This window comes from Stigmatopora argus, chromosome 3, assembly GCF_051989625.1.
Source record: "Stigmatopora argus isolate UIUO_Sarg chromosome 3, RoL_Sarg_1.0, whole genome shotgun sequence".
In the NCBI taxonomy this organism is placed as follows: Eukaryota; Metazoa; Chordata; class Actinopteri; order Syngnathiformes; family Syngnathidae; genus Stigmatopora; species Stigmatopora argus.
The window spans coordinates 20,935,379-20,962,695 of record NC_135389.1 but is presented as its reverse complement, the minus strand read 5'-3'; the positions used below and the strand labels follow the sequence as shown (position 1 = coordinate 20,962,695).

At 39.7% G+C, this 27,317-nt stretch overlaps 1 protein-coding gene across 12 annotated transcripts; it reads right to left on the bottom strand.

Moving 5' to 3' along the window:
• Nucleotides 1-1,265: 1,265 nt before the first annotated feature.
• Nucleotides 1,266-26,885, bottom strand: ankrd26 (ankyrin repeat domain containing 26). 12 transcript variants are annotated; one of them, XM_077595570.1, is made up of 43 exons: nt 26,871-26,885; nt 23,606-23,848; nt 23,396-23,510; nt 22,279-22,452; nt 21,905-22,011; nt 21,691-21,828; nt 21,408-21,571; nt 20,599-20,635; nt 20,455-20,527; nt 20,331-20,382; nt 20,084-20,253; nt 17,855-18,005; nt 17,389-17,444; nt 17,210-17,276; nt 17,002-17,109; nt 16,584-16,654; nt 15,588-15,651; nt 15,467-15,511; nt 15,162-15,392; nt 15,005-15,079; nt 14,726-14,784; nt 13,505-13,929; nt 13,281-13,436; nt 13,185-13,215; nt 12,960-13,101; nt 11,122-11,335; nt 10,855-11,038; nt 10,600-10,746; nt 9,443-9,905; nt 7,984-8,489; nt 7,470-7,622; nt 7,080-7,255; nt 6,919-7,012; nt 6,819-6,845; nt 6,346-6,423; nt 5,977-6,108; nt 5,267-5,379; nt 4,800-4,926; nt 4,375-4,587; nt 4,093-4,316; nt 3,834-4,020; nt 2,458-2,503; nt 1,266-2,365 (listed from the first exon to the last, which is right to left on the bottom strand). In XM_077595570.1, exons 2-43 carry the CDS (start codon nt 23,803-23,805, stop codon nt 2,235-2,237), a joined length of 6,126 nt encoding a protein of 2,041 aa, XP_077451696.1. In that variant the 5' UTR covers nt 23,806-23,848; nt 26,871-26,885; the 3' UTR covers nt 1,266-2,234. The 12 variants fall into 12 exon arrangements, with proteins under 12 accessions (XP_077451696.1, XP_077451699.1, XP_077451700.1 ...); XM_077595573.1 differs by lacking the exon at nt 26,871-26,885 and adding an exon at nt 25,704-25,722; XM_077595574.1 differs by lacking the exon at nt 26,871-26,885 and having other exon boundaries at nt 1,266-1,742; nt 2,216-2,365; nt 23,606-24,088.
• Between the last annotated feature and the right edge of the window lie 432 nt (nt 26,886-27,317).

Genomic DNA, 27,317 nt, shown 5'->3' with positions numbered 1-27,317 from the left:
AGGAAAGCTTTGTTTTCAACCATCACAACTTTAAAAAAATAAATAAAACACAATCCTTTCAAGTCCCTCCCATCCATTCATCACGCGTCTATTTGTATTCTGCGCCGCATGTAAATCGGGTGCTCGGCGTCACCCCCTCAATCAAAGCCGCCTTTACGTGTAGTCTGTGAAGTGGCATCAATTTGGGGGGGGGGGGGGGTAAAAAACTAAAGAAAGGAAATAATAACACTTAATCGTCATTCTGTCATCTGCTGTGAAGGAAAGTACAAAAAAAATAGGAGTACATTTGAATATGTCACGCTAGAAGGGTGGATCAAAGGCTGGAAAAGACGGCGGCCAATCACAAACGCGTTGTGTCGTTGGAATGAAGCGAGGGGAATCGTTTTCTGAAGCCAGGCCTACGTTGGACTTTACGTTGGTGGGGCAGATGTGTGCCAATTAGGGCTTACTTTTGGGTCAAAATGAACGGCCCAGTTAAATCCGATTGGACGTCTACTGCTGTCAATGGCAGTGAATGATGAGCATCCACGGCGACGTTACGTGAAATGGAAATCAATGGCAGGTAATACGTTGATTTTGCATCAATTCCTTGACATTTTCGGGTACTTAGACGTCACTTTCCGCACATTTTGGTTATTTTTAATTGGCTTTGAGAATTTTTAGGGTGCTTCCAGTTCATAGGTTGCTTATTTTGGGGTATTTTCAGGGTAATTCCTATCGGTTTTGGGGCATTTAGAGATTATTTATGATTTTTTTGTTTGTTTGGTAATTGTGGGCTTCCCTACTTATTTATGTTGTTGACCACTTATGTATTGCTTATTTATTATCGATTGTTATTATTTATGGTTTATTTATTTATTATTTATTGTTATTGTTTATGGTGCATTTAATTATTATTTATTGTTATTATGTATGGTGTATTTAATTATTAATAATTGTTATTATGTATGGATTATTTAATTATTATTTATTGTTATTATTTATGGATTGTTTAATTATTATTCATTGTTATTATTTATGGTTTATTTAATTATTATGTATTGTTATTATTTATGGTTTATACAATTATTTTTTGTTGTTATTATTTATGGATTATTTACTTATTATTTATTGTTATTATTTATGGATTGTTTAATTATTATTTATTGTTATTATTTCTGATTTATTTAAGATAATGTATTGTTATTATTTATGGATTATGTAATTATTATTTATGGATTATTGAATTATTATTTATTGATTATTTAATTATTATTTAGTATTATTTATGGATTATTTAATTATTATTTATTGTTATTACTCATTTGTCTGCTTGTTTGTTGTTATTTGTGCACTTTGTGGTAAAGCTTTAAGTTTCATTATACTTGTATAATGACAATAAAAACATTCAATGCAATTTTTAGCTTCCTTGGTGACTTGATATCAAAACTTAAATAATGAGGGTCAAATACTGGGAAAATTATTATTATTTTCTTCTCAGGATACAATATATTAGTCTGACATTTCCAACAATTAAAACCGCACAGTCAATGCATTACTTTGATTGACAGGCCCATTTGATAGGCCAGACTCACAATCATTCCACGCATTCATTGGATAATGTAAAGGCCTGCAAAATAAAATAAAAAAAAATAACGTCAAATTTGTAATAAGAATTCATTGTTACCTCTTTAACTGCTTCATTGTGAAATACAATGTGGATCCGTTCACACCATGTCTGTTTTTTTCTCTATTAAATACACCTGAAAACCAAGACATTCAATGTACCAAAACTGACTATAAACAAAACATCAACCGAGTCACACAATATTAAACATAATGCTCATTAGAACTGAAATTTGATCAAATACTACAAAGTATCCGACTCAAAAAATTCACATTCGCTGATTGTCCACAAAACTACATCCTATGACAACCTTTTTTTTCTTTTTTTTAAAGAACATTTGAAATTAAAAAGCTAAAATATCAGCTCAAACACTATTAAAACTATGGCTGATGTGTACGCTCACTTCCTGAGTGCTTCGGTGCAAATATGCATTTGGTCTGCATTTTCCTCGAGGATCGCAGTCCTAATTTGAATTGCTATGGACAGACAAAACATACACTATAGTGGCGTGTACCTTAGGTTACATTTCAATTTAAAATTCCCCCACCGCCACGTTAAAATACCACGTGGAATAGAAGTCCCGACGGCAAAACTGTCCGTCATTTCTACCTCAAATTGGTTGGATTTCTTAGACTTCGTGGTTCTTCTTGAGGACCTCCAAATATTGCTGCTTTGCTCTACTGACAGGGTCCAGCTCCACCCTGGAGGCGGAGCCCACCGGAGACATGCGGGCCAATGAGACGTCGAGTTCCGCCGAGGCTGCGGCGGAGAAAGGAAACGGAATGGCGGTCAGGCACGCCGGAAAATATGGCGTGACGGCTTTTTTGTGGAAGGTTTTTTTCTTGCCGTACCTTTGTTGAGTTCCCTTGATATGCTTCTGTCCAATTGACGCTGCATCTAAAGAAAGGAAATAATATTAGCCATTGTGAAATTGTTAAGTCGTTGTAATAACGGACATTCGAAGAGAAGGGAGGAGAAAAAATTTGATTTTTGGATTGGTTGCACAATGCAAATCCGGAATTTGGCAGATGTTTATATTTATGTTTGGCAATTTAAATGCCGACTGCGACGGACATATGGGGATGTTACGATTTTTGGGGGTTCGGGCTATCTTGTCTGTGAAATTTGGTTGAGAAACTGCTGTAATGACTAGCAGGTTCCTTTAGAGGGCGGCGATGCATGACTTCGGAATTAGAGAATACAGTAACCCCTCGATTATCGCGACTTCACTTCACTTTTTTTCTGCTATTAAGTATTTTAAGATTATTTTTCATTTTTTTAGGTTGATAAAAATGTGAAAATCCACGCTAAAACTCATTAGCGGAAGCCACCCTTGCTACTAGGACTCAGCACTGAAGTAAAAAATGTTTTAAATATATATATATATATATTTTTGTTTAATTTATTTTAATTTATTTATATATTTTTTTTAAATAGGGGTGACCCTACTTTGCGATTTTTCGATTATCGCGGCCATGTCTAGTCTACATTAACCGCGATATTCGAGGGATTACTGTATAACAGCATTTGAGTAGAAGACAAATAAGGGTTAGAAAAAAATTACACATTTTCACATCCGTCACAACGGAGACAAATTCCATCATGTCGCAGAGGCGGAGTTTAACCCTTTAGAAGGCAAGTTAATTGTTTTGGTAATTTAAAAGAAACAACATTGGAAATGGAGTTACATAGCTGTCAAATTATATATTTTTCCCATATTTTAATCATTTTAAATGGTGTACGCCATATAACAACTTTTGTACGGGATTTAAAAAATAAATAAAATAAAGTTCGTATTTTTGTAAAACCGATCTGGTTTTATTCATTTCGGCTGTAATCCGGATCGTCTCGGTCACTGGTAGCAGACGAAAACACCATCGTCGATTGCTAATGTTGTCATGATTAGCATGATATGCGCACGAACATTCCCCTTTCCCAGGTCCGCCTTTTCACTATATAAATATAGCGCATCAGCAAGCAATGTACCCAGACAGTCAAGCTGTCAGTGTCATCTACAGCATCTTTAATTTAGTGTATACTCATTGGGCACCCCGTCCACTTTGGGGAAAATCTTTGACTTAAGTGCACCCTAAACGAGTAAATATGTGCTGCGTTGCATTTATACGGTTTATTATCGCTTAATGCGGGCAATTGCAATTGTTAATAAGGGGAGTGATTGGCCGAGGTTGCCGGGTATGGAGTTATCACTGTACTGTACGTGACTTACCATGGTCAGGTAATCCTCCACACTGCTGCTTTGTCCTCCAGCCACCGGGGCCATGAGCCCTCTGTAGGGGGCCCCCAGGGAGCTCGTGACACCAGACGGCGCCGGTATTTTTCCAGGGGAGGCGATGAGAGACCTGCTGCGCTCGTCGACCAACTTGGAACTTGCTTCTGTTAGCTGATGGTTAGTCCTGCGTGGAGGGGAAAAACTATCTAGACCTGGGCCAATACTTTTCAGAGCCCAGAGGTTCCGTCTTCCGAACCTTTTGAGATCCGAAGACAGGGACTTGCAGATCCTCTGTTCCTCGGTGTACAGCTCTTTAACCCGTTCCAGCTCCGTGCACGTTAGCTCTTTCTGGCTCTGCGTGTCGCGTTGAACGCTTCGAGTTCGGTTCAGTTCGCTCTCCAGTTCTTGGATCTTCAAACGTAGGCTGGCCTCGTTGGCCGCCTTAATCTGGTCCTGCGCCTCCTGGGTGGCCGCCTGGGACTGGGACGAACGACGTGAGCTAGGCGCGAAAGGTCGGCCTATCTTTTTTAAATCCTACCTGCAGGAAGATGTTGACTTCCTGTAGTTTGTGATGTATTTCCCGCCGGGCCGTCTCCTCCACCTCTCGGCGGTACTGATCCAGTTGCCTCTGCTCCGTCTCGGAGGCCTCCACTCTGCGTTTGAGGCTTTGCACCTCCTCTTCCAACAGCCTCCTTTCTGACAGGCTACCTTGGAACGTGCTCCTCTCCAGCTCCCCCTGCAGGTCTCGTACCTTGGCGTGAAGAAAAAGGTTAGGTTAGAACTTTATTTCATCCCGTATTCGGGAAATTTCTTGGTTGCAGTAGCAATACAGACACAGAAGACATTGTAGACCTAGGTAAAAAAACTGGAGCCACAAACAGGAAGTCCACAAGGTATGTAAAAAGCTTCGGCTGTATACTGTAAAAAGGACGAAAATGACCGCAAGGAATAGGATGAACAAACCTTTCCAGTTCTTCCATTAAAAGCTCCGTCGGGCCGGCTGTCTATCTTCAGAGTGGTCGCCGGAGAAGCAAAGTCACCTTCTACCTCCCGCAGTCTCCTCTTGGCAGTTTTGAGTAGAGTCCGTAGCCTTTAGGTCAGGGGTGGCGAACGAGTTAGAAACAAAGACAGGCACTAGATCGCTCGAGGACCGGTGGTTGGGGACCACTGAGGTAAGCCACACTTGGACTAAAAATGAATATTGTGACCTACATGACCCAAAATATGAAATCCAGACATGTGGACGGCAGGACTTTATGATGTTCATTTTTTTTTTTAAACACCAAAAATACTGCCCTTCAAAAGTTTAACGCCAAAAGAAATTGCTGGAAATAATTCATAGTTTCAGGGCCAAATCTAATAGAGTTTGATAATGCAAATTGGTAGGGAGATATTTTCTCCCAAATGATAAAAATGAAAGACTGAAGCACCTGTATATTTCCTTTTGAAGATCAGTGTTCCTCTCCATCTCTTGTTCCAGACGACGATCAACAGCCTTCTTCTGCTCCGTTACTTTCTTAGCTTTCTTCTTCTCTACATCCACCTGCAACGAACACATGCCATGCAAATAATGCCATTAAAGAAGACTGCAGTAGTGTACAGTGGTACCTCGTCATACGACCGCTCATCATACAAAATGCTCGTCTTGCGGGGGAAATTACGATCGAATAATTCGCCCGTGATGCGGTCAAAATTTCATGATGCGACCAAGCCAGGTGGCCATGGCATTTTTTTTGCATATCTTTCGTGTATAACAATATTTACGAGCACCGGATGAGTATTCAGACCAGGAAACGCACAACGCGCATGCGCGGGGAAAAGAGGGCTTTCTGGGTAATGAAGTATACTCGTGCACAGCTCAGCAGCTGCATTTCCTGTTATTTTTATCTAATACGAGGAGTATTATATTACTTCTCGTTGGCTGCTCATAAGAACATCAGGTGCACTGGCTCGCAACAGCATCCCCGGTAGCAACTCTATCATATACATCTATACTCTTCATTTTAATTTGATCCTAAAACAGAAAGTCGGCACTCATGATTTACTTTCCCGGGCCACACAAAATGATGCGGCGGGCCAGATTTGACCCCCGGGCCGCCACTTTGACACAGGTGGGTTAAATGGTAATGGCAACGCTCACTTGGCTGTCAAGTTCCCCCTTTTCCTTTTCCAGCTCCGCGAGACGGAGTCCTAGCTTGGAGTGGCTCTTTAGTTCTTCCCACAAGGCCTGAGAGTCGTGGGCACTGTTAGATAACATGCTCTGCTTTTGTACCTTAAGATAAAGCAATCAAAAACAACATGTACATACTTTCTCATGCCTACTAAACCAAAAATATTCATGATTAAATCTATTTAAAATACTTGAGAGCGCACTGTTCTTTCCTTGGTCATACGATATATATATTTTTTTCAAAGTAGAAATAGTGTTTGCAATTTTAAACTGGATGACAACAATGTGATAGCGTTTTACGCAAGGTGATTGAATTTTGAATTCAAGTTAAATACTCACCTCTTTACCGAGTTGCTCTTCTAATGTCATCTTACTACTTTGTAGGTTGGTCACCAAATCTTCCAAATGAGCTCTTACCTACCCATACAAAATAAGTAAAACCTATAAACGCTCATATCAAATAGTAGATTTGGGAAATTTGAGCGAAATTATAACATGCACCATGCATCTAAAAAAGGAGTGAAAGACACCCGAATCAAAATAAACTCATTGTCTGCCATTGAAAACTACAGACATCCACTACATTGAAACTGGGAGGGGCCAATAAATGAATTGTCAATCGCCCCTCCCACTCAAAATGGACAGGACGTCCACTCTAGGTAAAGGAAATCGTGAAAACAAACCACCCCAAGTATTTACAAAATAATTGTTGACCTGATTTGAGTCAATTCATTCAAAAACCACCACTAAATTACATTTAAATTTCTAAGCCTCAATCACACACCAATCAAGTCCAAATTCATGACACCAACCATTCCTCCATTTGCAATGTCAGACGGCTGAGAAAAAATACATTTGAGTAAATACGTCATTCGTATTATAAAGCCGTCAAAGCAAATAAATTGAACTCACCCTTGCTTCTTCCTGAGTGCCCTTCTGAAAGGCTTCGATTTTGTTAGCCTGCTGCTTCACGGCAGCTTCTAGCTTGACATTCTCAATCTCCAACCTCATTAAAAAAATAACGCGGACAGTCAGAATTCATATCATAAATTTCTATCATACCAGCAGTTTACCTTTGTATGGTCCCCTCCAGTTGTTTGACGACGGCGTCGGAGGCAGCCGCGGCGGACAGCGCCTCCTGCTGTTTCCGAGCGGCGACGCCGAGTTCTTTCTCCTTCTCGTCAAGATAACACCTTAATTTGTTGACGTGTTTCTCCACTTCGAGGCATTGAGATTCTCTTTCCTCCAACTGTATGAAGCAAAAAAAAGATGGCTCAGATTTCGATTTAATATGCGTGACTAACTGTTAAGTGATGCCAAGTACCGTATTTTCTTGCATATTAGCCTCATCCGTGTATAAGCCGCACCCTTAAAATTGCCTTAAAATCATTTAAATGTACAATTTCTCCCGTATAAGCCGAGAAATGCGAGAAATATGGCGTATATGCGAGAAAATACGGTACTTTTGACTTCAGGCCGTCCATGTCTTTGTGGAGCCGAGTTTTCTCTTCCTCCAAATCACTCCGATAGCGGGTGTTGACCTCCAAAGACGCTTCGCACATTGACAGCTTCTTTAATGAGTCTGCCAATTCCTGCTGCAGATGCCACTGACTTGCCTTAATGAGATAAAAAAAAAAAAGAAAACTAAGAATTAATTGCACGGTCAAACTATGGATGTTGCGAAGGCTTTTTTTTCCCTGATAAGGGCATTTGTTACCATGCAAATGCATGTTGAAAGATTTTTTTTTAGCTGGAATGTCTTTAGATCTATACCAAGGGTCTCAAACTTGTGGCACGGGAGCCAATTGTGCGCTGCTATTTTCACAGTATTAAGGTTGAATGGAAAGAGAACACAGGCTATAAAGGTGACGAAGTGCAAAGTGAGGAATTTGTCAACAAGTTAGCCCAAATGAATGGGCGACAGTCACTCCATTTATATATAAACACCACGTGTAAGGAAATAAATATAAATCGCACCTCTCTTTCATTTTTCTCTTCCTGTAATTGGTGAATATTTTCTCTTAGTTCAGCGGCAGTCGCCGCCAGATCCTGATATCGATCCAGCGCCAGCTGCAGCCTGTTCTCGCAGTCTTTGCGAATGTCGGCCAAATTGCCATCGAAAGACTTTTGGGCGTCCATCACGGCGTTCTCTTTTGCGGCGACTTTGTTTTGGGCTTCCTCCAGCTGTTGCCGTAGCAACACGCTTTCGCTCTGCATTTGGGTCAAGCGCTCCTTGGTGGCCTCTTGGCGCGCCGCCGCCCGACTCACCTGCTCCTTTTCGGCCGACAGGGCGGCTTCCAGCTCTTTGGCGCGCCCGTTTAGCTGCTCGTTCTCCCGCTGTAAAGTATTTAGCAGGAGGTTCTTCTCGGTCAGCTGCAGCTTGAGCCGATGGGCGTCGTTTTCGATGCCGTTTGCGTGGGCTTCTGCCTTGGATAGCTTCTGAGAGAGGCTGCTGACGGCTTCATGCTGACTGGATGCATCACCTGCACGGAGAAGTAAGAGTGAGGTCTTTAAAAGGCAAAACTCCAGAAAGTTCACGGGCAAGGCAACAACTTTATGATGTGCGTCCCAGTGAACTGAATCTTGTCTAATAGGAAAAAGAAGACAGAATTTTCATATACGGATGGATAAAAAATGTGAATAAAAGCCTATATTTCCGTGCAATGGCCACCTGAGCACTTTTGTCATTGGCGATATTATTATTTTATTATATTTGCGACATCAATATTGGTGTTTTAATATTAGATTTTACATTATCGCAGGTTTAGGAAATTAGTGATTTGTATACATAAAGTTTATAGGACATGTACCTTGTTTTTATAATAAAAAACCAACAAGGGATTAAAGATGGAAATTAGAACTCGGCTACAATCTGACATATTTACATACGTATGTTCATTATCATGAATATAAATATGTTCATGAATATGTGCTGTCCTTTATTAAATAAATCAAACTGAAACATTAAGTAATGCTACCCAAAATATTTACATTTGATCTACAAGTGTGGCCTACAAAATGTAATGTCCACAAATGTGGACCCCATGTCTTATTATGAATGTAAAGTAAGATGGCGGCACAAGTAATTCAGTTTTTTTCATGTTTTATGCAAGATACAGTTTATTTTTTTCCTAGAATTTCATTCATAGACGTCAAAATAAATTTAGTTTAGCGTTTTATCTGTTTATCTTTTCTCTATTTTGAAAAAAAATGACCGTATCGGCCGCATTGTCTTGCGTTATGGCGTTTTGTGCATGTCAAGTCTAATTTGTGCGCATATAAGCCGTACCCTTGATTCACACCATTTTTTTTAGTGACAAATATGGCGTATATGCGAGAAAATACGGTAAATTAAATGAGTGCCTTATTGAAAGAGTTAAACCAACCATCTTTCACATGAAGGTAATTTAAACGACTTTAACAAGTTCGTACTCACTGGAGAGTCTATCTTGAAGCCGACGGTGCTCGTCTTTCTCCCGCAGCAAACTTTTCTCGGCGTCCGAGCAGGCCGCCATGGAGCGCTGGGCCTCCTCGAGAGCCGCCGCCAGGCGAGCGCGCAGCGACTCCAGCTCTGCGGCCATGTTCTGGCGGGCCCCGCGCTCATCCTCCAGGCGAGTGGCGGCGAGGGCCAACTCTGATTTGATGGCGGCCGTCTGGTGGTTGAAGTCAGAGAGAGATCGGTTTAAGACGTCGCTGTTGTCTTTGAGAGCTCCTCGGGCTTCTTCCAGTTGCTCCTTGAGGGTCTTATTCTCCTCCTGGAGGTCTCTCTGCTTGATGCTGCTGTTGGCTTGGGAACTTTCCAGGTCCGTCCGGAGGGTGCTGAGCTGCTCGTGGAATATAGAAATTTGCTGGAGCAGCTCGCGCTCCCTGTCGCCCGCTTCCGTCAGCTGCGACAAGGCCTGTCAACGTTTAAATCAATTCATTAGGTAAAGGGTCCAAAAATCTCCACATAATTGTGCTTTCCAGCAATTACGTCTGGCAAAAATAATATTGAAGAATTGCTGACAGACTGAATTGACAACACTGCCATCAAAATCCTGTTTTTTTTTGTTTCTATACCAAATACTTAATTTTGAGTTAGCAGAACATAATTTTGAGTTCGCAGAACATAATTTTGAGTTAGCAGAACATAATTTTGAGATAGCAGAACATAATTTTGAGTTAGCAGAACATCATTTTGAGTTAGCAGAACATAATTTTGAGTTAGCAGAACATCATTTTGAGTTAGCAGAACATAATTTTGAGTTAGCAGAACATAATTTTGAGTTAGCAGAACCTAACATTTTAAGACAACTGGATTTAAGGGCATATACATTATGTAACCCAATTGGTTTGAACTGGCGCACTTTCTTGAAGTCACGAGAATGGATAGTGCCAAGTTCACACAACTTAACATTTCAAGTAAGCACAACAAAGTTAGTGCAACTTACACGTCATGTTAGCACAACTAATTTTATTTTGTTTCCGAGATTAACTTCATGAAATGAGTTTACGAGCACTCAAAATAAGACATTAGCAACAAAAACGTGAAAGCTAATGCCAGCTACCTATTACTTTAGCACAACTTTTGGGGGAAGTTTTGCCAATGATTACCTCGTTACTCTTGCTGATGTTTCTTTTATTCTCCTGTTCGATGTCTTGCTGCTTGCGCACATGATTGTTGAGCAGATTTTCCAACACCGTGCGAGCGCTGCGTTCCTGAGCCAACAGCGTTTGGGTCTGACCGTTGTCCTCCTCGAGCTGAAGAAACAAAAGATACGAGCCCAAATGTCATCGAGCAGATGACTCAAACAGTTGGAATTTGACGCTGATTGGCGTCGTTTTATCTGGAGAAGCTTTCGAGTTCACCTGCTTCTTCTGGCTGACTAATATTCGCATCTCTAGTTCCAAGTTTCGAAGCGCGAGCTCCCCTTTCTGTTTTTCTTGAACCTCAAGCAGCCGCTGTTCTTCTGTCCTCTTGAGCTTATCCCCGGTGGTGTTGTACATCATGGTGGCGCTGCGGCCATTTTCTTGCTCCTGTTTTAGCTGAAATCTGAAACAACCAAAGCAAAAAATGCCATAAAACCAAGCTGTTTTGTGAAAAGAACGTACAGAGAAAACAAAATTATTTCTCACTTGAGGTTGGTCACTTCTGTTTGCAAGTCCAACTGGTTGCGCTCCAAGCCAGATTTAACATCTTTCACCTCATCCAACGAGCACTTGAGCTGCACCTTTTCTGCTTCCAGGATGCTCACCTTGTCCGCAAAGTAGCGGTGACGGTTTTTGGCCTTCTGGATGGAGCGTTCATACTTGTGGAAAATGTTTTGGAGCTTAACCATGCTTCTGGAGTCTGAAGAAAGACGGACATTCCCCCCACAAATAAACAATATACATTAAAGCACAGGTGTCACAGTGGCGGCCCGAGGGCCAAATCTGGCCCGCCGCATCATTTTGTGCGGCCCGAGAAAGTAAATCATGAGTGCCGACTTTCTGTTTTAGGATCAAATTCAAATGAAGATTATAGATGTAGTATATTATATTTCCTGGTTTTTCCCTTTTTAAATCAATAATTGCAATCTTTAATCCATTTTTTTTCTTTTTGTGTTTTTAGTTCAAAAAGCATTTTGGAAAATCTAAAAATAAATATATAAAATATTTTCAGTTTTTCACTTTATTGAACATAATTTAAAAATATTTAGTTTCCTTTTGAAATGAGAAACAAATGATTAAAAGACGTTTTCCCTTACTAAGAAAAAAGCTCAAATAAACATTGTTTTGGATCTATTAAAAAAACTTGAATATTTAGGGATTTTGATCCAGTTCTTTTAATCCGATTAAAACAAATCTAAATATTATATCTAAAATGGTCCGGCCCACATGAAATTGAGTTGACGTTAATGAGGCCCATGAACCAACCTGAGTTTGACACCCTGGCATTAAAGTATAATGGTAAAATTGGGAAAACCGGACAAAATAGCGACTTGTTACCGTCCCATATTAATAGTTTTTAGGATAAATATAGCCTAAAAACACACTTAAACAAGTTGTTAGTTGTCATAATGGAAAAAAAGACCGAAGTCGCAAGGCCAGCAAGTCCACAAAATTATGTTTATTGCAGCTTATGAGTAAAAATGTGTGTAGAGTAATTCCTTGACATACGAGTGTCCCAACATACGAGAAATTTGAGATACAAGGAAAATCCCGAGCAAATTTTTGCCTTGAGATACGAGACAAATTTGAGATACGAGCATACCAGATGTTTCTACCGTCTGTCTGTACTGAATGTCACATTTTAGTATTCAAGATCATAACGTCCAGATAGGTACAGACGTACCTTTACTTACGAAATGAATTGGTTCCAAGACTTTTTTCGTAACTTGAGAATTTTGTAAGTAGAGGTGTACTTTATATTAAATTCTCTAATTCGTTCCACGGTGCTCACACAACTACCAATTAAACCCCTTAAAATTGGTCAAAGTGTCCCAATTTTGTGTTTGTGAAAAGATACGCCATGTTCCATTCGTAGTTTTTAATTGCTTAATAAGGGGAATTCAAAATAAAATAACAGATAAGGAAATGCATTTACTTTTTGGTGGATTTCGTAACTTGGATCTTTTTCGTATCTCGAGTCACTTGTTTGCATATTAAAAAAAATCGTACCTTGAAACGTTCGTACCTTGTAGCATTCGTTAGTAGAGGTATGACTGTATTTGTTGCTTTGTGAATAGGTAGTGAATTGCAACCAATAAAAAGATGTTTCTTCATTGTAATATGCTGTTTTTGGTGTTTTTTCGGAAGGTGGGAACAAATTGATTTGTATTTAGTTCATTACAATGGGAAAAATTGATTTGAGATACGAGTAAATTGACATACGAGCTCGGTCCCGGACCGCTTTAAGCTCGTATCTCAAGGTATTACTGTAGTAGGCCTTTTGAAGCAAGAGCTATGCTGCGAGTTTTCAAACCAAATGGTACCTGTCGTGAGTGAGTCCAGGTTCTGAATGAAGAGGGAGCTACAACGATGACCTGAAGCGTGAAAGTCCGACTCGTCCGTCGTCATGTCGGATGACGAATTGAGCTCGCCCAGATCTTCGGAAAACTCCATTTCCCCCAGTTGCTGAAAAGATCAAAATGTGATGTTAAACTAGAGTAAACTGAACAAAACCGACAAAAAAAAAATATATATATATATATTTATACCCGATTCTTCCTCGGTTCTCCTGTTCCACACCTAAAAATGAGGGGCGGTCATAAAGCAGAATTCTTCAAATATTGAGTGTAACAGTACAGATTTACCTTTCTTCATCCTCTGAAACATCGCTCAACGTGCTGTCGTCAAACAAGATGAGTTCCTTGTTGTCAACGTGAGGGGTCTTGCTACTTCCTGCCAGCTGTGCGGTCTCCTCTTCAGCCTGTTCTTTGAGTTTAGCAACACCGGTCCGCGTCATTTGACTGAAGAAGCAGCAAAAGTCAAAAACTGTTCCACTACAGTCGATATTTAATGGGTTAAAGCTCAAGACCTGTCAGGTGTTCGCGTCTTCTCTGCTTGTTGGGAGACTTCGGCTTGATTCGATGTTTCTTCACGGCTCGCTGTCTCCAGTTTCGCAACGATGACGGCTTCGAGGTTCTTCTCGGGTTCCTCAATTTGAAGTTTGCTGCTGCGAGCAGAGTCTACACCGCTAACTTCCTTTGCTTCAGCTTCCTCCTCATCACTTGACCATTCTCCACCAGAAGATGACTCGCTTGGCTTTCCGTCTTTGGCAACTTCTGATGGGATTGGTCCTTTGGCTTCCTTTTTTTGCTCCACTTCTTCCCAGAGCTTCTCCGGTTGGACGTCATCGTCGAGCCTTTCCTCCGGACATGGTTGATTTCTAATCGTGTTTCCAAGTACGGACGTGTGCTGGTGATTTAGATCAAAGTCACCTGACTCTGTCTCATCTTTCTCCTTGGATGGCGAGAGGAAAAAAAGCACAAAAACACAAAAAAGTCAAACCAAATAACAAGGAAATTCACAATTATCATTCCAGACAATATCTTTCATATTGTGTCAATATACCATTCATTTAATTGATGGTGAAAGATAGATTGTACATCTATTGCACTTTTCATGAAATCATACCTCTCAACCTCAGCCAATTCCTCCCTTTATTAATGATTGCAATTCCCCTTATTAAGCGATAAAAAAAACTTACAAATGCAACGTGGCACATATTTACTCACATAGGGCACATTTAAAACTCTCAAATTTTCTCCAAAGTGGATGGGGTGCCCAATCGGAATGCAATAAATTCAAGATTCTGTAGATGTCGCTGTATGACCGTTTGGGTACATTGCTTGCTGACACGCTATATTTATATAGTGAAAAGGCAGATTGGTGAAAGGGGAATGCACGTGCGCATATCATGCTTTAAACATGACAATATTAGCGGTCGGAGATGACGTTTTCGTCTGCTACGAGCAACCGAGACGATCCGGATTAGAGCCGAAATGGGTAAAACGAGATAGGTTTTACAAAAAAAATGTACTTTTTTTTAAAACATTTTCCCGTACAAAAGTTGTTATATGCGTACACAAATTAAAATGATTAAAAACGTAGTAAATATGGTAAAAATGTTGAACAGGTATATGATATCACCTGGTGTCCAATTACAACTACTATGCCCAATCATATATATCATAATTTGGACTAGACAGCCAGGGTAGACTTTATTTTCTATCTTAAAATGGTCGGTATTTCTCACCTTGTCAGCTTGTAAAGGACTTTCTAGGTCTGCCGCCATTGGTGAGACTTCGGGGGTGCCTAAGAAGACGCAAAACCTTTTGAGAATATGCAACACCAACCAGATTAACCATTTATGAAATAACAATAATGCCGTCGGAACATAGGAAGGATGCCGATGTCTTTCCTTAATTTGAGTGATGTTAGTGTTAATATGCAAAAGTTACAGTTCGTTTTTAAAGCGAATAACTGTCAATGCCCGCTATTGAGTTAAGAAATGCAATTTAGTGGTATTTTTAACCTTCTTCAACCTCTTCCGGAAGCTGCTGTTCTTCACTTTTGGCTCCACTGCAAGCTGAAGTGTCCCAATCAGATTCTGAAAAAAACAACAACAAAAAAGCCAAAGAAAGAGAATGACACCCATTTTTTCGTGATGGCGAATAGAAATAAGTTCTTACTGTCACTTTCTTGAGGCACGGTCTTCTTAGAACGAGGCTGGGGATGAGGAGGCTTTTTGTCATCCCCGCCAAGTCTCCTCGGAGGAGCCACGGGTGCTTTTGGAGACGTGTTGACATCTTTCTCCGAACTGGAGGATTGTGGCGACTCCGCGGGTGCAGGAATTGTCGTTGGGGTGCCTTCAGGGAGGCTTTTTTTACTGTTATCGCTCGACGTATCCCAGTCGGAACCGCCTGTAAAAAGCGAAAAAAAAACATTGCTAATGTGGAAGCATTTGGGTACGGAATTTATTGCGAGTGAATCTGACCTTCGGCATAGTCAAAATCTCCCAAGCCGAGTTCTTCCATCAAGTCTGTGAAGTAGGCAAAGATAAGTTTGTGCTATTTTTAAAAACATTGTCACGGCTTTCATTTTGTGAACAAACTCACCCGTTTTCTCCTTGCTTTTTCCTCCACATTCGCTTAAAAGCAGTCCCCATTTGGCACTCTCGTTCTAGCATTGTAGAACAGACGGAAAAGACGCTGTTACATAAACTGTACATAGAAAATACTGTATTTTCCGCACTATAAGGCGCAAAGAAAAATATTTCAATTTTCTCAAAAGCCTGTATATATGGATCAATATTGATTAATCATTGTATGAAATTCCCTTTAGTCCAGCTTCATTTTACTGACATATAACAACTCCTAACGACTACTACTACAGCGCCATCTAGTGCATAGGTGTCAAACTCGGGTTGGTTCGTGGGCCGCATTAACGTCAACTCGATTTCATGTGGGCGGACCATTTTAGATATATTTAGATTTAATTGTTTTCTTTTTTAAATCGGATTGAAAGATATATATAAATATTCTTTTTTTTAAATAGATCTAAAACAATGTTTATTTGAGCTTTTTTTCTTAGTAAGGGAAAACATCTCTTAATCATTAAAAAAAATATATATTATATTCAATATTAAAGTGGAAAACAGAAAATATTCTTATATATTTATTATTACATTTAAAAAAATGCTTTTGAACTAAAAGCACAAAAATGGATTAAAAAATTGCAATTATTGATTTAAAAAGGGAAAAAGTCAGGAAATATAATATACATCTATAATTATTTGAATTTGATCTTAAAACAGAAAGTCGGCATTCATGATTTGCTTTCTCGGGCCGCACAAAATGATGCGGCGCGCCAGATTTGGCCCCCGAGCCACCATTTTGACACCCGTGATCTAGTGGATGTATAACAGAACTACCTTCTACTACTGCCTTTTATAACCTGGTGCGCCTTTTATATATATGAAACAAATTTTAAGATAAGCCATTCATTGAATGTGCGCATTATATGTGAAGCAAATTTTGGAATGGGCCGTTCATTGATGTGTGCATTATAGTGCGGAAAATACGGTAGTCGTGTCATTCCAGTCCTAAAATTACCTGTTTTTGTGTAGTACCCGCATTCTGTGGACTGCCTTTAGTTTCAGCAAGAGGACTTGCAGTATAATGGCCTGAAAATCAAGAAAAAATTATTTTTGAGCAATAACAAGTAAAAACAATGATGTTGGATGAGTAAACTTGACTGAACAAGGCTGGTGTTAAAATAATAAAAAAAACATTCCCATGCAAAACCATGTTAATGAGCCATATTGACTTTAAAATGAAATCTAAACATTTCAGACCTAATCAACTTTGCGCTTTATCCCCACCGAAACAAAGTTTTATAAAAAATATAATGGCAGGTTTTGCTGGGGTGATTAAAACATATGCCGCATGCAATCAGCGAAAATGGACATGGCCAGGTATCGTGCACAGATAACATGCCCCAGAAGAAAAAGAAGCCAAGTGACCCCTTGACCTTTCCTACCCACTCCCACGCCGCCTCTAAACCCGTCTTTACTCCACCAAGGCTTGGGCTTCCACCCACTTCCTGCCCCTCTTAAAAATGAGGGACTAGATAACAAGTCTACAAAAAAAGATGCAACAAGTCGTTGTGACGGGATGAAATCAAAATGTGTTTGGAAATTGATTTTATAAAAAAAATATTTAAAAAAAGTGGGGCTTACCTTCTTTTATCTTTTCTCCTTCCTCTTTTCTCTGCTCATTTTCATGTGGCAAACTGTGATCTTCATGCTATGGATGAACACATTTAAAAAGTTCATAAAACATTCAGATTGTTTTGATGTGTAAAATAACTTGTCCACTAAAAGAAATGACGTGCCATTGAGTGAAAATAAAACCTAACCTCAGAATCATCTGATTTTTCTTCTTCTTTCTTGGGACGCAATTCTGGATTACCAGCTGCAATTTCCGGTAGAAACAAGTCAATACATATCCTAAACATCACAATATTAGCAAATTGGGCAGAATAGGTTCGTTCCTAGACTGAAATTGTCCCCTGAAATTAGCTCCAAATCCAAACATCTCCTGATCTCCCTTCTCAAAATCCATACGCCTCCATTTTTTTTTCTGTTCACTTTCCCTCCTACCTGTCTTAACTTCTGCCGAAATCTCCAGTGTCCCTCCTCAACAAATCATATCAACCTGGCTTCACTATCTTTGTCTCCAAACTGGGTAGTCTGTGCTGTCTCTCTGCCGATTTTGTTCCTGATCCTCTCCAAAGAAAAATCTCCACATCTTCAAATGTGTCTATTCAAGGAAATACTGGCACTCACTGACAGTGAAATATAGGAAAACTGAATTGTACTTACTAATTCTGGAATCTTTACAAACATCTTTTACAGGAAAATCATCATGGTGGCTTCCGCTTCCTTCAAGTTGGTCATCCGACATTTCCTCCTCATCTTCCTCCTCATAATCTTCATCCTCACCCTCATCGTCCGAGCTCTCGTCATCTTCAGTCTGCATAAAAGCAGGAGCCAATAAGATGCAGTAAATACCTTGACATGCGAGTGTCTGAACATACGAAAGATTTGAGATACGAGGAAAATTCCGAGCAAATATTTGCCTTGAGATACGAGCATACGAGACAGCCTTTTGGCCGCATCTCCTTCACGTAAAGATATCTACGAGCGCCGGCCGTACAGGTTGCATTTTTTGCATTAATCAGTGCAAAACTACGGGGGAAAAACGGGTGCAATGAAGGGTAGTGACATTCATAACGAGATGGAGAGCCTTCTTTTAATATGGTGAAAAGATAAACAGTTACTGGGAGATAGCGTAACCGAGTCGATAATCTGAAAAAAGCGAGTCATGGCTGTTTTGATAATTTAAAAAAACGACCACTTGGTTCTGAGGCACGGAGAAACAGGAAGTTCTCTCTCTTGTCCGCGCCGTGAGTCTGTAGTGAGTAATGTCACATTTTATTATTGAAGATAACCACTAAATAGCTATTTGTTACTTTGTGAGTAGGTGGTGACTTAGAACCAATACAACGATATTTTTTTGCAGTTTTTTTCAGAGCGTGGGAACAAACTAATTTGTATTTAGTTCATTTTTTATGGAAAAAGTTGATTTTAGATATGAGTAAATTGATATACGAGCTCGGTCCCGGAACGCATTAAGCTCGTGTCTCAAGGTATTACTGTATAGCCATGCGCTAACATAAAAATAAAACAAAAAAATCACAGCAAGCCAGTAGAAGGACAAACAAATAGAAGGTCGAAGTTCTTCTGTTCTTTGTCTCAATACATCTACGCTACGATCTACTACGCTTGTTGTACCTCATCGGCTGAGTCTAAATCGACAGCATCAATGTCTGTTTGAGGTAACGGTTCAGAAAGCACGCTCCCGTCGATTACGCCGGACGGCTCCTTTTCTTCGTCGGCTTTATTCGCTTGAAGATTGGCAGCCTGGTTGAGTTGAGCTGGACGAGGGCCCTGTTTAATGAATTTAATGCACGCCTTGGCCAGTTTGGAGCAATTCTCTTCCACACGTTTGATAGACGGAGTTTGAATTTTGGAACGGAGAAAGCTACTTGGGCTGGGAGGAATCGTCTGGAGATCCAGGAAATCCTTCTTTTCGGAGGACTGACATTCGTCTTCTTCGGCGGATTGACTCTTGAAGGGTTTGGAAGGCTGGGTTTGTTTTCTGGAAGTGTTTTTGGTTGGAGTTACGGGGCTGCTGTTGAAAATCGAGGCTAAAGAGCCTTTAAATGACTGTTTACGGTTGAGTTTGGGATTTTTTTCAGATGGAGAATCCCAGTCAGAGTAGGTTTGAGGTTTTTCTTTGGTTCGTCTGGGCGGTGAAATCTTGGGTTCTAGTGATCCAGCTTTATGAGCTTTTGGATCAAGAGTTTTGTCGGCGACATCGCGTTTGGCTGAGTCCTCATCTTCTGACTTTTCATTTCTGGATCCATTGTCTTCAGTATCGGTTTCAGCGTCGCTATGTTCACCTTCTGCTTGCACATCGGTTTGATTTACTTGGGAATCAACCATAACCGGGTTTGTCTTCTGTCCCGTATCTGACCGGAATTCATCGTCCTCGTCGGAATATTTGGATTCCACTCTGACTGCGGACACAACCAAATCCTGGCCCAGGTCCAAAGACCGCAACATCTGGGAATGAGATTTTCCAGACGCTTTGGTTTTCTTCTCATCGTCCAAATCCATAGACCAAGACTTTTGCGCGTCTTCCGAAGAGGAATTTTCAGACGGATCGGACGCCAGATGAGAGTCATTCTCACTTTCCTCCTCTTTCTCTCTGCTTTCATCATCATCATCATCATCATCGTCTTCCTCCTCTTCTTCATTCTCTCCCTCTTCCTCTTCATCTTCATCTTCTTCCTCAGATCCCTCACCTTCCGAGCTGTGCGCTCGAGATTCCGAACTTGACCGACCTCCCGACAGCTGCTCGACCGGACCGCGACTCCCCGCCGCCATTTCGGATCGACGCTCGACTTGTTTTCGCCGTTTTAAGAGAGGAAAAGAAAAGGAGAGGAATGGCGTCAGAGGAAAGAAGTAAAAAGACAAATAAATTACCTTTAAGGAGACTGGGTGGGGGGTGGAGGTCATCTGGGGGGCTTTGGGAAGGATACGAACAGGTGAGGGGTCTACTTGGGGATTCGGGGGTTTACCGGATGAAACTCTCGGGGCACTATTGTCACTCTCAGATTCTGAAGCACTCATGGATTTGTCAAGCACTGCAAAGGCTACAAGTGTTTCATGAACAATTACCACCCACACATAAGCTATTAGAGGAAAGGGGAGGGGAAATAAAGGTGAATACCTTTTCCTCTTTTGGATTCAAGCATTTTTTTAAGATTCATTTTTGGCGGGGTCTGAAAGAAAGAGAACAGAAACAATTGGATTTTTTTTTTTTTAAACGTTAAGTTCATGCGGACTTGACCGACCTTTTCAATTTCAAGTGACTCACAGTCATCCTCGGATGAACCCCATTCATCCGTGCCACCATTTTTGGATATCCTAAAAAAATAATAATCGGATACCAGACAGTGATTGACATAGATTTTATGAATTAAAAAAAGATAACTTACCGGCTTAATGATTCAGCCTGAGAATTATCCTCAAAAACTGAAACAATAAAAAGGAACCTTGTTAAACATTAGATTTTGTTTTAGGAAAAAGAAACAAACACCTATTTAAAACTCATTCATTATAATTGAGGGCAATTTAATTATTCGCTGACATTTTACCAGCAAACAGATCAGAGCATAAGTCTTTTGACCGTCGTTTGTCGTCATGGTGTCCTTTATTTAAAATAATTGTTTAATAATGACAAGTTTTTGAATGCTTGTTATTCATTTAATTACATTAATAAATAATTTTCTTCTCGTAAGTAGAGGTACGATTATATTGTATTGTTTTACGGAATTTACATATAAAGTACTGCTCTACTTACGAAATATTCAAGTTACGAAAAAAGTTCTGGAACCAATTGATTTCGTAAGTAGAGGTATGACTGTGTTGTATTTTTTTACGGAATTTACATATAAAGTACTGCTCTACTTACGAAAAAAGCTCTGGAACCAATTCATTTCATAAGTAGAGGTACGTCTGAATTGTCTTTTTTAACGGAATTTACATATAAAGTACTGCTCTACTTACAAAATATTCAAGTTACGAAAAAAGCTCTGGAACCAATTCATTTGTCAAGTAGAGGTATGACTGTATTGTATTTTTTTTACGGAATTTACATATAAAGTACTGCTCTACTTACAAAATATTCAAGTTACGAAAAAAGTTCTGGAACCAATTCATTTCATAAGTAGAGGTACGGCTGTATTGTACTATGTATAATGACAATAAAGGCATTCAATTAAATTCAATTCAATAACCAATTCACCCTCTTTGTCGGTAGCTGGTCCTCCCACAGAAAAGCCGGATAAAGAGGCTCGGGATGCATTACCGGACTCACGTTTGGATTTTATCTTACTCGGACCTAGGTGGGATGGCGATGATGTTCCTTGTCGCGTTTGGGTGCCGTGCTCAGTAATGAGAAGGGCGCAGCTGCGAGACAGGAAATTGACACGGTTACCTTGTTTATGGAGTCAACTCTCAACTTTATAAGTTTCATCTCCGAAACATTAGGGATGTTATTTTCAGGACTCATCAATAAAGAAACTTACGGATGGTGGCCTTCTATCGCTGCGTAGTCCTCAGCTGATTGTCCTTTGTTGTCTTTAAGCGTCGGATCCGCGTGAAATTGCAGGAGAATTCGTACAATGCTGATTTGCCCACCGCAGGCGGCGACCATTAATGGTGACCTGTAGGATGAATTAGAAACTAGATGTTACAAACATTGAAATACAAGATAACACTGATTTATTGTTTGGCACGAACCTTTGATCTCGGTCCAAAATATTGACGTCTGCGCCTTTTTTCAAAAGGTATTCCACAATTTCTACGTGGCCCTCTTGGACTGCCACAGCCAGGGGAGAAACGCCTTCCTAAAAATGAAATCCAGGCGTAAAATACCGCTTGTTTACAACTTTCGGTAAAAGAGTGGCATGCCAGTTAAATGACAGGAGAGAAAATGGGAGAGCAGGAAAGAGTGAGGTAGAACAGGGCAGGTGTGCAGTTGGGAATCCATTTTAAGATGGAGCCTATTACGATTTATTTTTTTGTTTTTGTTGTTGTGTTTTGGTTTTGTTGTTTTTGCCATTTGCTGCCCAGGGCAGGAATAATGGAATGGGAGTATTGATCATGAAAACAACCTTATTCTGAGCGTTGACGTCGGCGTCGTGTTCCAGAAGCGTTTCAACGGTTGAAATTGACGGGATGCTGGATGCCAAATGTAAAGCCATGTTGCCCTCAGTTTCGACCAGGTTCGGATCAGCGTTGTGTTCCAAAAGAATGCTAGCACAGAGATCATGCTGTCCTTGCACTGCCTGATACAATGACAGACAATCAAAACACATATACACATATATACATATTAACACACACATACATACACATAAACACATACATACAAACATGCATACACATTCATAGACATACACATACACACATCACACAAACACATTCATAGACATACACACATTACACACACACATACACATTCATAGACATACACACATTACACACACACATTCATAGAAATACACACACACACACATTCATAGAAATACACACATTACACACACACATACATAGACGCACACATTACACACACACATACATAGACACACATATTACACACATACATACACATTCATTGGACATACACACACACATACACACATTAAACAAACATACATACATTACACACATGCATATACATACATTACACACACAAACACGCATTACACTAACATACATACATTCTAATATGTGTAATATGTCTAATATGTGTAATAATAATATATTATTATTATTATTATTATTACACACATTACACAAACATACATACATTACACACATACATACACACATTACACAAACATATACATACATTACACACATACACCCATTACACAAACATACATACATTACACACATACATACATTACACATAAACACACACACATTACACAAACATATACATACATTACACACACATACATATACACACACAAACATACATAAACACATACACACAAATACATAAACACATACACACAAATACATAAACACACACACACACAAATACATAAACACACACACACACAAATACATAAACACACACACACACAAATACATAAACACACACACAATACACGTACACACAAAAATACACACAAATACATCCACATCCACACATTACACACAAATACATACACATACACGTATATTAAAAATGCCTATTGCTGCAAGCATGTTCGGGCTTACCTTTATTAAAGCCGACCTATTCTGATTGTCCCTTAAATTCACTTTAACGTTTTGGTCCACGAGAAATCTCACCACCTCGACATTTCCACAGGCACAGGCAAGGTGAAGAGCAGTTCTGAAACAATAATTTAAAAAAAGAATGCTGATAAATATGACTTTTCCCCTTATAACAGAAGCGTGTTCGAACAATTAGCGATGGTAAAATGACACCTGTTCTGCTTGTCGACCTGATTGACGTCAGTACTTTTGGCGAGATGCTCCAGTTTGGCCACATCTCCACGCCAAGCAGCCTTGTGAAACTTGCCCAGGTCCTTTTCCTTCACCTCGTAGCCGACGCAGGACGCATTCCCTCGGTCGGGCGTCCGGGACGGCGACTGTTTCTTTTTGGAGAAGCTGAACAATTTCTTCATGTTGGAGCTTTTGGCTACTTATGTTGGCTGCAGACGGTCATCCCTGAGAAATAAGACGTCCAAAGCGGATTAAACTCGAAATATGTCGCCGGGGTGAGGCATGGTGGAACGTGACTATCCGAAAACGGCCACGTCAACGCTTTTCCAGCAATATTGGCAATCATAAAGCGTAATAATTATTTATATTTGGTCAGAATGCTCGAGCCAAGCAAACCGCCGCTATCCGCGCACAAGTGATAGAAATCAACTCGCGCATGCGCACACATTCAATTCTTCTTCGGTTTGTTTACTGACTGCTGTTATCCAACTTTTTGGTGCAACAGCGCCACCCCACATTCTAGAAATTGGCGATTATTTTTTTTTAAACCTTCGCTCAAGTATTTAATATAAATAAAACTAATAATTAGGAATATACACATCTGTAAATGTATATACTCATTCCTTTTTCTATAGATAATAAAAAATAGAACACTTTAAACGGCCGCAAGCTATGAATAGTTGTCCTTTGTCTCCATGTGCCCTGCGATTGGCTGACCACCAATTTGTCCCATGCCTTGTAGCTGTAGTAGTTAGCTGGGAAAGGCTCCAGCACCCCCCACTACTGATTTTTCCACTCTATTTTCCCTTCTAAAGACTCTTGACATGTTGGCCTTGGGCAATACTTTAAAGTGACATGCTCAATTTAAGGCTCATAAATGTTGTAAGACTGTAATTAAGACCTAAATGAATACAATGAGTATCCAAAACGCTTTTAGGACCAGGATGGATTTGTTTGGGAAGTGTCTGATTGGTCACGTTTCACAACATGGAATATAAAACACTTAGAACAAAGTCATCAAAATTAGAGGAAAGGCAACACATTTGGCACTCACTGTCTCCAAACAATGAACCTTTGATTCATTGTCTGCCCGTCTTGTCTCTGGGATAGAACTCAAATCCTGTTATAAATCATCACAATAGTCAAGGAATTAAATGACCAACATATTGTCATTTTGAAGGCGTATGATCAGGTGTCAGACTCGGGTTGGTTCACGGGCCGCATTAACGTCAACTTGATTTCACGTGGGCCGGACCATTTTAGATATATTTTGATTTTTTTTAATAAATGGATTAAAAGAACTGGATTAAAAGCCCTGAATATTCCGTTTTTTATAGATCTAAAACAATGTTTATTTTAGCTTTTTTTAAAATATATTTTTAGATTTTACAAAATGATTTTTGAACTAAAACCACAGAAAAATTGATTTAAAAAATTACAATTATTGATTTAAAAGGGGGAAAATCAGGAAATTTAATATACATCTATACTCTTCATTTTAATTTGATCCTAAAACAGAAAGTCGGCACTCATGATTTACTTTCCCGGGCCACACAAAATGATGCGGGGGGCCAGATTTGGCCCCCGGGCCGCCACTTTGACACATGTGGCGTATACCAGGGGTGGCGAACAAGTTAGACACATTTTAAACTGTGAGATCTGCCAAATTGTTTTTTCAATGTATTTTTATTATTTGTTTATATTGGGCTTTGATGAATTTGAGTGTGTTTTAAGAGAGGATAAAAATAAGAGAAACATGAGCTGAGGCAATGAGCCACAGTAAATACAAAATATGATAAGAAGCAACGAGTCACATTGATTTTGGCCGGGAGCCCCATGCGGCTCGAGAGCCACAGTAAATACAAAATATGATAAGAAGCAGAGTCACATTCATTTTGGCCGGGAGCCGCATGTGGCTCGAGAGCCATGTGTTCGCCAACCCTGGTGTATACTTTAAAAAAAACTCAGTTAATGGAATTTTCTTGTATTCCTCCCTGTAATAGATCCAGAACTCATTGTTTACACAAAGATATTCACTTACAGACCCAGTGATATATAATTTGGCAGAGTCGGTGATTACCTGGAGACGCTAACCCGTGGAGGAAAGCGCTTTAACGGGGTGTGTCCGAGCGGGGTGTCCCCCGCAGTTTTACGGGGATCAAATCACCATCCGCCCCGCTGCCAAAAGGCCTGGCGGTGTTGCCTGCAGCCTTCCGAGATCAAAAGGCACAGTTGGTTGGGGTCAAAGGTGAACGTGTGCGTACTCATCCAGAAAAAGCACACACACACACACCACCAAAACAAAAGTGCAAACAAAAGCAGGCAGGTGCTGGAAAATAATGCAACAAAAACGCAAGGTCTTTTTAGAGTGTTTTTTAGACCTCCTCGTCAAATGACTATTATTAGCGCTTTGACCTTTACCGTATCGCACAGGTGTCAAAGTGGCAGCCCGGGGGCCAAATCTGGCCCGCCGCATCATTTTGTGTGGCCCGGGAAAGTCAATCATGAGTGCCGACTTTCTGTTTTAGGATCAAATTAAAATGAAGAGTATAGATGTATATTAAATTTCCTGATTTCCCCCCTTTTAAATAAAAAAATGTCATTTTAGAGAAGTTAGCATTTTTTTTCATTTGTTGGTCATCATCATTTGCTGCGTATTTGAAATTTAACTTGTATGGAGTGTCTACGTTAACGTTTAGTTTCCAGATTTTACCGCTAGACGTCGCTGTTGATCCAAACATAGAGCTACTGTTACGTCACGTCTACTGGGCAATAGGGCGTGGCAACCAATCACTCGCTTGATCGCATTTTAAATTCACCTTGATTTAATCTGGTTAAAATGTGACCAAGAATAAGATAACCGTTAGTTTAAATATAATCACTTTGGAGTGTTTTCAATGTGGTTTGATATTATCAATTCACCATGAAATAATAGATAACAATTTTAATATAGTTTACGAGTTTGAGTTCATCACTCTAAAGTTTCAAAATAACAAAATTAGACATACAGAAGTGTCAATCTGTGATATTAAACTATTCCCTCACAAATTTCAGACTATACAATGTCCAAATATTTATTTATCATGCATATTAATACTACTTGATTAAACATTCTCATGTAAATATTACAAAAAAAAACAGGTACAGGTAATGCAATCCTAAAAGTAAAATTTACCACCTATAGATTCAATTCTTAATTTTTAATATTTGATACGGTTTTGCTGAAATTGCTTATTTTCTTACCTACCTCTAGGCGTCGCTGTGTGTCCACCAGCCAATCGGAAGGCGTTGGCCGTGACTTTTTCTTTCTTTTCACGAAAGCACCTGAAGTCAACACAATAGATCATATGAACATTTTTTAAAAAACTGCTAAAACACGTTTAAAAAATACAATTTGTACGCTTTTAGCCTTATTTTAAAGCATTTATAATGTCGTCAAAAACAAATGCACGTCTTTAGGACACGCGTTTCTTCACTAAAATTTGGATTAAGATTTTTTTTCGATGAGTTTTCAATAGACGTGTTGTTTTCTGAGATTTTTTTTGTTCCATTGCCGTAATAAATCACTTCAAAGCAGGTTAAGGGTGTGACAAGGAGATTCTGTAAAAAACATAGTGCAGTACTAGAGGGCTATTGTGTAACGTGATCCTGTTGTTTACGTTCAGCGTGTGCGTAAAGAAAAAAAGGCTTGTTT

Bases quoted from the DNA above. Each gene is read 5' to 3' on its own strand.
- ankrd26 (XM_077595570.1), bottom strand. From the start codon at position 23,805: ATGAAGAAATTGTTCAGCTTCTCCAAAAAGAAACAGTCGCCGTCCCGG. The intron at 23,511-23,605 runs GTGTCATTTTAC...TTATTGTTTCAG, and splicing joins CAGGTCGACAAGCAGAACAG to AACTGCTCTTCACCTTGCCT. The intron at 4,927-5,266 runs GTGCTTCAGTCT...CCTGACCTAAAG, and splicing joins CTTCAAAAGGAAATATACAG to GCTACGGACTCTACTCAAAA.